The sequence below is a fragment of the Musa acuminata genome, chromosome BXJ1-6, assembly GCF_036884655.1.
Source record: "Musa acuminata AAA Group cultivar baxijiao chromosome BXJ1-6, Cavendish_Baxijiao_AAA, whole genome shotgun sequence".
Classification (NCBI taxonomy): Eukaryota; Viridiplantae; Streptophyta; class Magnoliopsida; order Zingiberales; family Musaceae; genus Musa; species Musa acuminata.
The window spans coordinates 11,772,042-11,786,175 of record NC_088332.1 but is presented as its reverse complement, the minus strand read 5'-3'; the positions used below and the strand labels follow the sequence as shown (position 1 = coordinate 11,786,175).

Below are 14,134 nucleotides of genomic sequence, written 5' to 3'. Positions count from 1 at the left end.
ACAGAGAATGAAGCTCAGATTATTTATTATCTCTCGATTCATCGGTGGGAAAATCTCTTCTTGCCTACTTATCTCTGTCGAAGTCCCAATTATGGAAAAGATTTAATCTTTAAGAAGAGTAAACGTTGACGACTTGATGACTCTCAACATGATTTATTTCACCAAATCGATGTCCATGATAACGAACTACAAAAGCATAGCTCATGAATTTGGTTTTCAAGTTCAACAACACATTTCCAATGTCATTACGGAAGACAGACCAGAAAAATGACATCCTGTCTGCTACCTCCATGATTCAAATAAAAGAAAGATGGTGAGAACCTTATTCAAAGAGCACCTACCGGGTGTTCTCAGTGCTTGGCATCAAAGTCCAACATGAAGAGCCTGCAATGCAAGTCGTAAGCGACCTATGGTAAATGAGAAGTCGGCAAAATTGTCTCCACATCCCTAAGATTTCTCTTCATCTGGTTGAGAGGATGGTGCAGTTATAGCTTCCGCAAAGTATTCCTCAACTGAAACATGATTTAACAATTGAGTGTGTCAGCGATTTCATGAGTTTGGGTGCAGCTATCAACTTATTTCTTTTCAGAAAATGTAATATCTAACAAAGTATTTCCATTAATATCTCCTTCTTGGGAAGATGTAATAAATATCATTCCAAGTGGAACGCATTTTAAGAATGCAGAAAGATCAGGACTAGTTACAGTTTTGTACCATGCAAAGATCCTAAAGTTGCATGCAAAAGATCAAGTCTATAGGAAAGGGATGGTTCATTTACTTGTGTCATCGTGCTCTGAGGAGTCAAGCCTGATGTCTGAGTCTGATGGCAGGAAAGGAGAGCTGGTGTAGTTTTCGAGACCTCCGAGATCTTCAACCAACCAAGCAGGAATAAGATGTCATAACCAGAAAAGGCATCCACATAGTTAGCAATTTAACGAGGAAACCCATACCCAAAAATTTCTAGCATAATCAAGATTGTGGTCTGAATGGTAGGGTGCATGTTGATATCTTATTATCTTAATAATGTTTCAGATGACAAATATTTTAGTTAGCAGTCCATAGATTTTGATAGGAACCATTCAGAAGAATAAACATATAGGACGTGTCTGAACATAGGTTTCAATCAGTTTGTTAGCACATGATAAAAGTTGCTATCACTCTATGTTAAAGTTACATGAAGATAATATAGGTAATGGAAATTATGGGCTCATGTATGTATTTTCAACAAGATGAGAAACATCAATTATCATCATAATGAATCTTAGATGAATTAAGTATATACACATATCTTTGTTCTCATTAAATTTCTCATTAGGCTTTTAGTTCGTTTGCAAGAGACACCAGGAACAAATTCAGAAATGTATTCACAGACTATCTGTAGATTTAAGCCATGAACAATTAGCTAGCATTGCCCTACAAGTGTTGAGATTAAATGTCAACTGGTGTACTCTGAGAAACGCTTACCTCCTAAATTTGCCAAATCAGTTGCTAAGTCTGTAATGCTAAAGTTCCAAAGTGGTCCTAATGAACCCAGTGAATCTCTCGAGGAACCAATGGCACAATCTTGACTGAGTTGCAACTCTCCCATACTTGCCACATCAGATGTTAAGGTTGTTTCAAGTGTTGATGCATCCAGGCCCATCCCAGATATCTCAGATGGAGTGAATGGAAAATGATTATTTGATGCCACTGATGCAGGACTTGCAGCCATCTCTGACAAAGATGATATGGCACCACATGGAGCAGTTGCAGGAGTTGCTTCAGGTTTGTGATCATTAATCACAATGCTGCAATAATCATAAGAAGTGTTCGTCAGACTGACTATATAAAATAAAAATATAATTCATAAATTAACAATGAAACTCAATTTTTTCCTATTTAAAATAGCCACAAGAGAACAAGTTAATTGAAAATCTCCAAAGACACTACATGCCTAAAACTCAATTTGACTCAAGTTTGACAACTTTGACTCCTCTAAGAACTAACTTGGAACATATCATCTGTTATCTTCCTGCATCAGAGTTCCACTAAAATTTCAAAAGATTGTCCAAACCATAAAAAATAGTTTATCATTTCTTTTGATATATGATGTTGTTTAAGTTCCAATCCTCCACTACTTGATGTCTCCTTTACGATATATAACAATTATGTAAAAGAATTGTAGCAATGCTAAAGAAGTTGCAACAAATGAACTTACACATTTCCAGAATTTACATGAATCGGGTGATATCTTCCAGGAGCAGGAATACCATTAACCACATTGCAGCTAGACAATACACAACTTACAGGATCAAAATGTGGCTGACCTGTAGTCGTCATTGCAGGTTGCTGAAGAACTGGATACCCCAAAGGCATACTGTTAACTGCACTGAAAACAGGTTGTCTTTGAGTAAGTGATTAACTGTGTGCTTCAAACTAAATTTATGTGGTTCTTAAAGATGATAATAACAGCTTTTTAATAAGAATCATATTTGTAGATTAAAAAAAAACCAACCTAATTAAAGTACTGACTATTTTACTATCTGCACAAAATTTAATACAAAAAAATACCGAGGTTTAGAAAATTTAACTATAACTTATGGCAATAACATTCCAGGAAGTTCAACATACAAGTGAAGTAATAAAAGAGGCAAAGAAAAGCTTATTCAAATGGTTCGACAGGAAAGCAATTCCTTAATTGGTGAAACAGGATAAATTATGAAAATCAGATTGCATGTATTTGGCCTAAAAAATGGGATGAGAAGAAAATGGCATTTGGCCACATGGTTTTGCAAATCAGCTGTGATTATTTGCTTCCTTGTGAGTTAAAGTAGATAAGCAATTGGATAAAATTGATATGACTTAACTTGACAGCAATAAGCCAGCTTGCCATGAACTTGTTGAACATATAATCAGTGCAGGAAATGAAAGAAAGATGTACAGTACTAAGGTCATCTACATTATAGATGAATATGAAAACTTGCACAGATGCAGAATAACTTGCTGTTGAAATAAGCATATACTGCAGTCAAAAAATCTCTCTTCAACTTTTTCTTAATGTCATTGTCGTAATTGACATACAGAAGAAGCTTTTATCTGAGTAGTAATGTGATTTTAATGAGAACATTAGAGGATTAAAGTCATTAAGAAGTGGTGACAAGTAAAACAGAACAGGAGGTCAAAAAAAAGGGCAATGCTGGTACAGGTTGTCTTACACACATGATTCCAGTATAGGACCAACAAACTATTTGAAAGCATTCAAGTTTGACAAGTGCTAAAATCATTAGAAACTGGATTCAGAATCTCACTTATAAAAAAGAATGTATATCAGATTAGGATAGCTGGATGGTGGAATCTTGGTATAATCAGAACTAGACCTACAGAATCCTATAACAACAAAAACCCAGCTATCCATGGACGAAAATTTTTTTAGCAATGCCAGAGGATTTGGTAGAGAATAGTCATTTTTTAATAGGTGAACTTGACCCAATAAAAGGAGCATAAAGGAAGGTTGCAGCCAGGGGTTTGGATGGTTTGCATGGCCCTCCACTAGCCCCAAGCCCACCCATCCCACTCATACAGATGTACGATTCTCAATGAACATCAAGGACAAAGCAGCAAGATTCGAAGGTCACAAAAAAAAGAAATTTTGTAGATTGATGGAGCATACTCCTGTCAACCAATGGAACCAGGATCACAGTTATGAACACGACTTCACAAGAAAATAACAATACAAAATTTTCTATGTACAGCAGAGTTTGCAAAATAAAGAATAATCAGCATCTCACTTGATAGCTTCTGAAATCTTTGAACAGTTATCATCTTGACAGGTTCTCAAGTTAAAGAAATTACCGGGCCCAGCATGAATGCCACCATGTATTGGAGCCAATGGAACATTAGGTAGGACAGGACATTTCATCAGCTGGCATTGGTGCTCCAGTAAATGATTGAAAAGAATGATCTGCTTTTTCAGTTTCAGCCTTATATAATATGCCCTGAAAAAGTCCGGATTTTCTTCTTCAAGTTTCTTCCAAACTGCAAACAGACAAAGGGCATCAGACCAAAATAAAGTTTATTTTCATTTTTAGGCTCTCACAAAACTGTGTGTTTTTCATGAGCATTTCTTGCCCTTGTCAATTGTGCCTTATGGCATTTATATCGAACTTTACGTTCGTAATTTTGAAGTAGAACTCTTCAAAAGCAACTGCCAACATTTCTTTACAAAAATTAGAAATTAAATTGTAGATGCATGTCCCATAAGCATAAACATCTTTTGAATTATACACTGTGTAAAGATACAATTACTACATACGCATGTAGGGGATATATGTGTATCAGATGCTTGAACCAGAGAAGAATAATCATAAAGCATAAAAGATCTTATCAGCATTTCTTCAAATGTTTTGACAAGTACAAACAACAAACATGTCTAACTATGATGAGAAAACCTTACCAAATTCACTTACACAAACATATATTAAAGGTTAGATTGCATGGATGCATAAGTTCTAAGGATAGAAGGCTCACCTAGTGTAGTAAAACCAGGTTCTATCCTAGCACGATCGGACAGAGTTCTAACCACCTCTCCTCTGTTCATATACAGTTGTAGACAGTGTTCTATCAAGTTTTGGACCTGCAAGAGTAAGAACAAAAAATAAGGTAGTGAAAAAGAGAAAATATCAAGGTACCAAGTGCCCTGCCTCTGCCCATGGCTTGGTAGCATAGTACAGGTCATGCTGTGCTGTGTATTAGCCCAAGAACATGTCCAGGTATTACACGCTGGCATGGAGTGCTGCCTGGCCTGTTGTCGTGTGATTGTTTGGTGCCAGCAAGTATGTGCAGGCAGGTATGCATAGCATGCTAGCGGCACCTACGACCATGGGGCAGGGCAACCATATGAAAAAAGATATCCTCTTCAACCAATAAGTTCCACAGAGACAAACTCCTACAAGTGGTTAAAACTAATGGTATGTTGACTTACAAGTTCAATGTCTTCACGGGAAACATTTCTGTTCTGACTATTTGTAATGGATGATGAACACGGATTTGGTCCTGGAGTCTCAGCAACTAGAGGATTTTGATGAATAGGTTGAATTTCATTTGAAGCTTGTGATGATGGTTGTAATTCTTCTGTGTTCTGAGGATTCTGTGCAAACTTTGCTTGATTAAGAGATGAGGAATAGATAAGAAAAAGATCTGAAGAGTGAAGCAAGAAAGAAAGATCATGTGATTCCCATCGGCATATATCTAGAAATTTCAGACCAGCAAATGACCAGAGCTCTTCAATAGTATAAAGATAGATCCTAAAATCTCTAAAGAACATATGATCAACAATAACAAACATGACTGAACAAAACATCTGCTTCACAAAATTTGTGAAGCAACTAAACAAAAGAGTTAACAAATGTGGAGAAATCTGTTTGTTAAAATGACTAAAGGACTTAGAACATTTCAATTTGTTCTGATGCCAGCTAATCAAAGGAGCAGGGAGGGAAAAAACATACGATTGGGAATTTTAAATACAGATATTGTAGAAACATGGCCAGGCAATGTAAATAGATTACGACAAAAGTGAGACAAACAACTCTGGAAGGATAGATCTGTAATATTACAAGTGGAGGATCTCACTTCCGAGGTCTTCATTTCAGTTCATCGCATTGATCCCTGCTATGTTATCAGATTTTTCGAGACAGATGTCCAAGTGATGTCTGCATATCTAGAAGATAGCACAGAATAGATAATCCATATCAGCCATGATTGTCTTCTGAAACACACAATATGAGTATGACAAAGAAATTTAAATAGACCAAAGGACTGAAACTTTAAAACAGCTTGTATAATCTCATGAAACAGAAATTTGAGAACAGAAAAATTACATCTGAATCTGTTTGAGTGAGGTATCCCGATACCCAATGTTAAAGCTTAGAATGATCAAATAAAACATAACAGAAAAGTTAATATCCTTCAAGAAGTCGAAATTGTCATATGATTAACTGAGTTAATTCTTCCTGACGAAAAGAAAGGACATGGAGGTAACAGAAGCCTTAGCTAATTTCATTTGTAGTAATCTTTCCATAATTGACCTTCTGATACAGAAGCATCATTCATAATCTTGTTGTTGTTTTCTGACAAAAACTACAACAACCATTAATAAAATAAAATCACATTCTGATGTAAGCAATATCTGACTTCATGAGAAAAAGAATCATATGCTTAATTAGCTCGACAGAAGGTGAAGTTCATTGCACACAATCATGCAAATTATTTACATCACATAACAGGCTTGTCATATGTTCCTCGGCTCATAATCAAGAGCTCAACAATTCAGTTAGCCTTGTATAGAAAGAGCAGCATGTAATTCACCTTTAATCAGAGGGGTCGGCATCACATGCTAGATCAATGAGGAAGACTAAAGATAATAAATGGAAAGTAGATTCAAGATAGTACAATAAGTTTGTAACCTACAATTTTCAGGCAGTTCATGCTTTACAAAGAATAGTCGCATAACAAATAAACATTCATATCACTGTTATCTCAATAATTATGCTCAAGTTAGAATAATCTTCGAATTATATAATTGTTTTCCAGTATCTCCCAGAAACACACATGACTGAATGATACAGTACCAAAGAGAGAGATATGCCATTTGCTAAAAGTTATAAATTGCAAGAAGAACTAGAAACATCTACTATTATGTCCCTTTGATCACCAAACAATAGGCAAAAAATATAATGCACAAAACAGTGTTGAAACTTTCTATCCATATCCAAGCAAGGTGCAGACTGAGCCAAAAATTAAAAAGAGCTAAATTTTGCTCAAATAGAGATTTTATGTGTGAGAAAACTGAGACTGACTACGTAGCAAACCCTCTCCGGGAAGCTACAAATCTACAGGCTGGAAAACGAAGATGCTAAGATTTAGGTATGAAATCGCTAACTCTTAATGATGTACAGCTGTAAGTCGTTGGAAATTGATGGGCTCAGAGGATCTAAAATTCCAGATTGGTAGTGACATCCTACTGATGAAGACCGCAACTGTACCATAGGTGGACAAAAGTCACAAAACACTAGTGATCAATAGCTAGTCTCGACAATAACAAGCACTTAAGATAGCAGCCTACCTACCAACACCTATTCCAACATAAGCAGAATTCCGGAAGCATCAGACTCTAGGTTCCAAATCTAGAACAGAAGAGAATCATCTCAGCATAAATTTCAGCTTTCCCGTTGCACAATCCAAACCCAAATGCCTTTTCCACCTACCACGAAGATCCTTCAACATTCAATTCATCAAATTCTGAATGCAGAATTCTACTATTACAACTTCAAATGAAAAGAAAAGGAACAAAAATAACACAAATCAGAGCATAGAAAAAGATCCGAATTATTGAGAAAAGAACTAGAAGGAAGTACAGATGAAGTGGTCAGCCGCCAGCGTTCTACACTCGTTCTCTAAATTTAGCGGCTTCACACCAGCAACAAAACCCAGCAAAAGAGCCCCAAGATTTAGTTATCCGCAGCGAATCTGAGAAAGGTATCCATCGATTCATCCGCGCTTACCTATAAAGAGAGGAACTCTGGGTTCTCCAACCCTCTGTCCAACCTCTGAGAGAGAGAGAGAGAGAGAGAGAGAGAGAGAGAGGGGAAGATCGGACGTAAGCGGCGGTAAAAGGACTTCGACGGAGATTAGGATCTCTCGCCCTTTATATAGGCAAGTAAAGCCGGTCGTAATTACGATGGACTAATTATCTAATTAATGAGTAAGTTTTGTACCTCTGTAATAATCTCATTGATATGTATAGTAAAATTCTTTTAATTTATATGTTATTATCACATATATATATATATATATATATATATATATATATATATATATGTGTGTGTGATAATAACATATAAATTAAAAGAAGTGTATGTAAAAATGTAACATAAAATTGGAGCGTTAAACGTGCTATTTTCCAACTTAAAAATGATAAACATACGAAAACTATAATCAATCAATCAATCAATCAATCAATCAGGCATCACTATGATGTTGTAGAGAAGATGAAGACGAAGAGGAGACGTGAGGCACTAACAACAGCCGAAGAACGAGCATTGACGATGCAAACAAATGGAGTCATTTCCCTTTTGTTGGATTTTGGAGTGGTTTTAATAAAGTAGTGGTGGACCCCTCTCCACTTTGAAAAAAAATTCACACTTGTACTATTTAGCAATCATCATCATATCAGTGTTTCATGTCGTTCATAATCTACATTATTCGGTGCACTTGATAGAAACAAGTCGCCATCATCGATCTTATTTCTTGTGATTACATGTCGTGTTTGATTTAATCGTTCTTGTGATTACATGCGAATAAATCTAAAATTTTATGATAAACTAGTATCTTACGATAAGATCATTTACATATGAATATAGGAATCAACGACTCATAATTCCGTCAAGTCTCTCTTATCCTCAGATATGTTTTTTTGAAGTTCATACGTTCTGAAAGGATAAAATCATGCAGGTACACCTATCGTCCAAAGCGAATAATTTCTCGTAAACTTACAGGCTGCACTAATGGTCGGCCAACCAAATGGTCCCTTATAAGATTGACGCTAAAAGGAAGACCGGAGACTTGCACCTCGATCGAGCAAACTCACTCTCGAGGGAGCACTGATAAGACCATTTGCTCGTAAGTTTGTCACGTCTCTCTTACCCTTAAAGACACATTTTGGAACTTACATGCTTTAAAAGGATAAAACCATACGGAGATAATTTATCATGAATCTACGGACTGATCGATCAACCAAATGATCTCTTATCACCTTAATAATTAAACTAATTCGAACTAAGTATTAAGAATCAAACCAAATTAAATTAATTTTTGATTTGATTTGATTAAAATAATATAATTTAAAACCAAATCAATTTGGAGTTACCTAATTGAATTGATTATTAGTTTGATTCGATTAATCAATTTATAGTTTTAAATAATTTAAAATATATATTTTTTAAATAAATCGATTTAATTCAATTGAACCGAATCAAAATGTTGATCCGATAAGATAGATTTGTAAAATTAAATTTATGTCCTTTACAAATTTAGACATTTGGGTCAATTTGATTAATCAATTTGAGTCGAGCTTAGAATATTAAAATTATATTTTAAAATTAAAATTGATTCGATTGGTTCAATTAATTAATCGAACCCAAAAAGCAATCCCAAATCAAAATCATTTATAACCTACAAGACACAATTATTGGAGAACCGATGCATATCAAATCCATTTTAAGCTAATTCGGTTTAGATTTGATTCGATTTAAACACTTTTATTAGACTCCCTCTCGATCATGCACATATCTAAACGTTTACATATATCAATAATATCTGTCGTAATATTACGTAAGTTAATAGCATCACACTTTGACTTGAATGTTAGATAACTTAAGCTCTTCTGCCCTTCTTACGCCTCATAAGTAAGCCTTTGCATTCTGCCATGACAGTACAGACTATGATGTTGGAAGAGAGAGAGAGAGAGAGAGAGAGAGAGACCAATCAATTGATTGATTGCTTAGGAAACTAAGGATATCATCTCTCGAGAGAGGGACAAAGAGGAAGTGGACAGGTGGATTCCATGAACTAGATAGGACATTGACAGCTCTCTCAAAATGGTCAATCAAATGGTGTGGTGTGGTGTGGTGCACTCAAACAATATGGTGTACCAAACATCCATGTTGACTAGGTTCCCAGTTTACCTTCAATCAAAACATATATATATACTCTTACACATTTAGTAATTAGGTGCTCAAAAAGTATGAATTCATTTCAACACATTGTTCCACACTTTTAACATGAAGGTTTCGATTAATCAATATCTTACAAACAATAAAAAAAAAATCGAGTAGAGGATGCATCTTGTTATTATAGCAAAATTAAATTTTTATCGTTTAGATTAACAAGATTTGAATCGTAAAAATAACCTCTCTACTACTTCACATGATAGAAATGAGATTAGAGTGAAGAAAATATTAATTATAAATATTAATAAAGGCCTCAAATCTGGCATCTTTGACATGATAGTACCAAAAAGTGAAAACTAGATTTTAGATATTATATATACATATATATATATATATAGTTAAATTACCATTCCACTTAAAAGCTTAGCCATATAAATGGTAAAATATATATTCATCTATGTTATCAATAACTATAAGACCTAATGACCATTAATACTCAAAGTGACCAATGTGTATCCATATATATATATCACTAGAGATGATTGAGCTCAAGAAAAAAGGTCTTTCATGGATAATAATGAAACAACATCACACAAACAAGGAGATACATCATTCAAATCGGTTTCCACCATTCACATGTCAAAGACTCTACTAGTTGGGCAAAAAACCTTCTTCTACATGTGACATTCTTCTCTCTTTTCATGTGAGTTTGCAAGCTAAAGGTTCGATACTTTTGCTAAGGTAGGGTTTGTACCTTTTTCTTTCTTTCTTTTTCTCTTGTAGTGCCCAACAATTGTGAGAGGGGAGTTATTGCATCCTCTCATCTAACAATTATATATTCACATTATTCTCAATAAAAGAAAAAAAGAGAAAGGGTTTAGCGTTCATACGAGCAAGATCTCTTAAATTTATTCGCACATATATATTATAATTACCCTTGAATCAAATTCATTTTTTTGTCGATCTCATGGATACTATGTTGAGTAGCTATACGTTGAATTTTCTTTTATAAAGATAAAAATAAAATATTAACACCTTCAAATGATCAATGTATTGAAAAATACAACAATAACAAAAACATAATAAATAAAAAAATTTAAGATTTAATTTAGAAATTTAGAAAATAAAATATAACAATAACAAAGTCATAATCAGAGAAGAAAATAAAAAAAAAAAATCAAGACTTAACATAAAGACAATAAGCATAGTTATTTTAGAAACCTTGATTTTTCTACGTAAGCTTACTTAATATGTCATGTCATTTAAATTTTATACTACCGTATGATCCAAATCTAACTTATGTCAAGAGACTTGATATTATTTTTCGAGCTCTAGTAAACTCATAATATAGTGTCAATCTCTAATTTACACTCATCCTATCTCCTCCATTTTGTATTAAGATCGACGTCAAAACGTATAGTCCCTTCGAAGTTCCAAGTCATATCTCGAAATAAGTTAAGAAATATTTTAAAAAAATATTCGATCTCAAAATTATATTTATATATATATATATATATATATATATAATTTTTGGATTGCAGTTGACGTGATGTATTTGTCATTGGCTCCTTCATCGTTTCAAGTGATGTGATTGTCACGTGTGGATCTCTAGACGTCTACAAGACAAAAAAATACTTCCGAAAGGTAGAGGACGCTAAAAAGAACAGTAGTGCTACTTCTATCATCTCTATTGGCGTTTCTACGGATCATAGATTACGCTTTGGGCAGTGTGGTCATTGTAAGCGTTGAAGAGCCGGCAGGTATCCCGTGAGAAACGACAGTGCTTGTCTCTTTGCCCTCCTTTTCTATCCATAAATAACCTCTCCAAATCTATCATCCTCTCTCTCCCTCCCTTATCTTCTCTTTCCATCTCTTTCCTCTCTCATCCCGAGAACAAAAGGGTTCCGAGAAAGAGCCAGAGACCTGCACGTAAGTTTATTTCCTTTTCGATCTCTTTCATGGATGTTAGTGGCATGAATGCTTCCAAGAAACCCTGTCGTTTCTTCTCCATGTCGCAATAGTTATCGCCCGTCCGCGTCTTCTCAATGCATGCATATATGAGCTCGTCCGGGAATTTAGATTTCCTTTCCTTCTCTGTCTCTTCGTTTCTCGATCTCAACGATTACAGGCTAATTATTGAGAGGTAATGATACCGTACAAGCATGCACAAGTCTCATATAGTTCCCATGGCTGCGTGCATAGTACCAAGCAAATGGGTCTCGAGCGACTGCGAGCGCAAGAAATAGAAACCAATTCTACGGAGAAAGAAGTAATCGATGAGAACGAAGAGCGCATCGCGAAGATGAGCTCGAGAGATTGTCGTTGTGATGAACCAACACGAGAGCTGCAGTCTAATGAAGATGAAGTGGAGAGCAGTGCGGAGGAAGCATATGCTGCATGGATGGCAAGATTCGACCATCTTTGACATTATTTCTATCGACTCTTTGTGTGATTAATCGAGATCAAATGTTGTATAAATATGCAGGTGAAGCATCCTTCAGCACTCATCGCATTTGATCGAATGATGAGCATAGCAAAGGAGAAAATGGTGGTTGTCTTCCTCGATTACGACGGAACCCTATCACCCATAGTCGATGATCCTGATCGTGCATTCATGTCCGACTCGGTATACCGCAATCTGTGTTTCTCAGAATCGATATCGAAATATAATTTTGATATGAATTAGATCTTTTTTTTTTTTTGCTCGATACGATTTTTGTTGATGATTAGATGCGTTCCGCGGTCAACAAAGTAGCGCAATATTTCCCAACTTGCATCATCAGTGGAAGGAGAAGAGATAAGGTATGTAATTCACATAAGATCTCTTATGTATTATCCTAGCTAGTCTTTGTTATTGACATTTGTTATGATTTGGTCTTCTTCGCTTAGGTATATGAGTTTGTCAAATTGACTAATGTTTACTATGTTGGAAGTCATGGAATGGATATCATGGCACCATTGAAACCAGTTGATGAAATAGATTCTACACTTCATGAGCAAGCAATCAAGGAAAAGGTACTGATGCATTTAGATAAATTGTATCATGCCATATGGTTGCATGTCAAGTTAACAAACATGAACATTATACATGGAAGATCATTTAGATTAATTGGATGAACTCTTTTGTCACATTCAACAAAGGTTAGTCACTAACTCACTAAAATGTTGAGTTCTAATTAATCATTCAGTCCCATGATACCATAGGGAAATGAAGGGGTCCTCTTTCAACCAGCTGAAGAGTATTTACCCATGATTGAAGAGGTACAATAACCATTATATATTGCTTCTTCTTTCAATTATTGGTACAAATTTTTAATGGCTATTAATCATTTAATATTTTTCTTTTCTTCGTGTATATATATATATATATATATATATATATATATATATATATATATATATATATATATATATATATATATATATATATATATATATATATATATATATATATATATATATATATATATATATATATATATATATAGGTATACTCCGAGTTGAAGGAGAAGACAAAAGAAATACAAGGAGTATTAATTGAGAATAACAAATTTTGCATTAGTGTCCATTTTCGTCGAGTCGATGAAGAGGTTATTACTTGTCATGTTTTTTATGAAATTTATTATTTCTTTTTTGAACTCGTTATTGTAATTACTAGCGATATAAAAAGAAAAAAGAATTTTAGTTTATTTTGGCCTAATGACCAAATGTGGCATAGGATTGGAGTTTGCTTGAAAACCAAGTGATGGATACCATGAAGAACTATCCAGCTTTGCTCATCACAAGAGGTAGGAAGGTAAGTCACAAACTATTTGGGATTGGAGATTGTGACATATGTTTCCAACATAATTAATATATAAATTTATTTCTTTTGTAGGTTATTGAGATCCGACCATCAATTAAGTGGGATAAAGGTCGAGCTCTTGAATATTTACTTGAAACCTTAGGATTTGGAAATAATGATAAAACACTTCCACTATATATCGGAGATGATCGAACCGATGAAGACGCATTTAAGGTATCAAACTAAGCTAAGTCCTAAGTTTGTTCACTTTATCTAGCTTAATATCTCATTAATACATTCATATATATACTCTTATATTATGTTCTTGTAGATATTGCAAAGGAGAGGTCAAGGGTATCCTATCATTGTATCTTCTGTTCCTAAAGATACCGAAGCTTCCTACTCCTTGAGAGATCCATCAGAAGTCATGTCTTTCCTCTTACATCTTTTTAGATGGAAGAAAGACTCTTCCTAAATTGAAAAGATATAGTGATATTATATTTCTGTATGAGATAATAATTATATATATATATATATATATTATAAATTTGAAAATGATTAGAAAATATTTCTCTATAAAAAGAGATTGAAAAAATAATTCTAAAAGAATAATCCTACATTGATAAGAATTAAAATGGACTTAAGG

At 34.4% G+C, this 14,134-nt stretch overlaps 2 protein-coding genes across 28 annotated transcripts; one reads left to right on the top strand and one right to left on the bottom strand.

Moving 5' to 3' along the window:
* Window positions 1-137: 137 nt before the first annotated feature.
* On the bottom strand, window positions 138-7,647 carry LOC103987795 (uncharacterized). 22 transcript variants are annotated; one of them, XM_065187272.1, is made up of 11 exons: window positions 7,392-7,647; window positions 7,104-7,237; window positions 6,917-7,013; window positions 5,608-5,695; window positions 4,961-5,134; window positions 4,507-4,612; window positions 3,832-4,014; window positions 2,198-2,363; window positions 1,465-1,787; window positions 779-868; window positions 138-512 (listed from the first exon to the last, which is right to left on the bottom strand). In XM_065187272.1, the coding sequence occupies exons 4-11, from the start codon at window positions 5,620-5,622 to the stop codon at window positions 448-450; spliced, it is 1,122 nt and encodes a 373-aa protein (XP_065043344.1). In that variant the 5' UTR covers window positions 5,623-5,695; window positions 6,917-7,013; window positions 7,104-7,237; window positions 7,392-7,647; the 3' UTR covers window positions 138-447. The 22 variants fall into 22 exon arrangements, with proteins under 22 accessions (XP_065043344.1, XP_065043353.1, XP_065043350.1 ...); XM_065187281.1 differs by having other exon boundaries at window positions 4,961-5,125; XM_065187278.1 differs by having other exon boundaries at window positions 7,539-7,620.
* A 3,880-nt stretch (window positions 7,648-11,527) lies between these two features.
* Window positions 11,528-13,992, top strand: LOC135676284 (probable trehalose-phosphate phosphatase 6). Of its 6 annotated transcripts, none has more exons than XM_065187295.1 (10): window positions 11,528-11,633; window positions 11,907-12,108; window positions 12,190-12,330; window positions 12,435-12,506; window positions 12,594-12,719; window positions 12,909-12,965; window positions 13,193-13,294; window positions 13,423-13,500; window positions 13,582-13,722; window positions 13,820-13,992. In XM_065187295.1, exons 2-10 carry the CDS (start codon window positions 11,917-11,919, stop codon window positions 13,961-13,963), a joined length of 1,053 nt encoding a protein of 350 aa, XP_065043367.1. In that variant the 5' UTR covers window positions 11,528-11,633; window positions 11,907-11,916; the 3' UTR covers window positions 13,964-13,992. The 6 variants fall into 6 exon arrangements, with proteins under 6 accessions (XP_065043367.1, XP_065043366.1, XP_065043370.1 ...); XM_065187294.1 differs by having other exon boundaries at window positions 11,565-11,633; window positions 11,833-12,108; XM_065187292.1 differs by lacking the exon at window positions 11,528-11,633 and having other exon boundaries at window positions 11,729-12,108.
* Window positions 13,993-14,134: the final 142 nt, after the last annotated feature.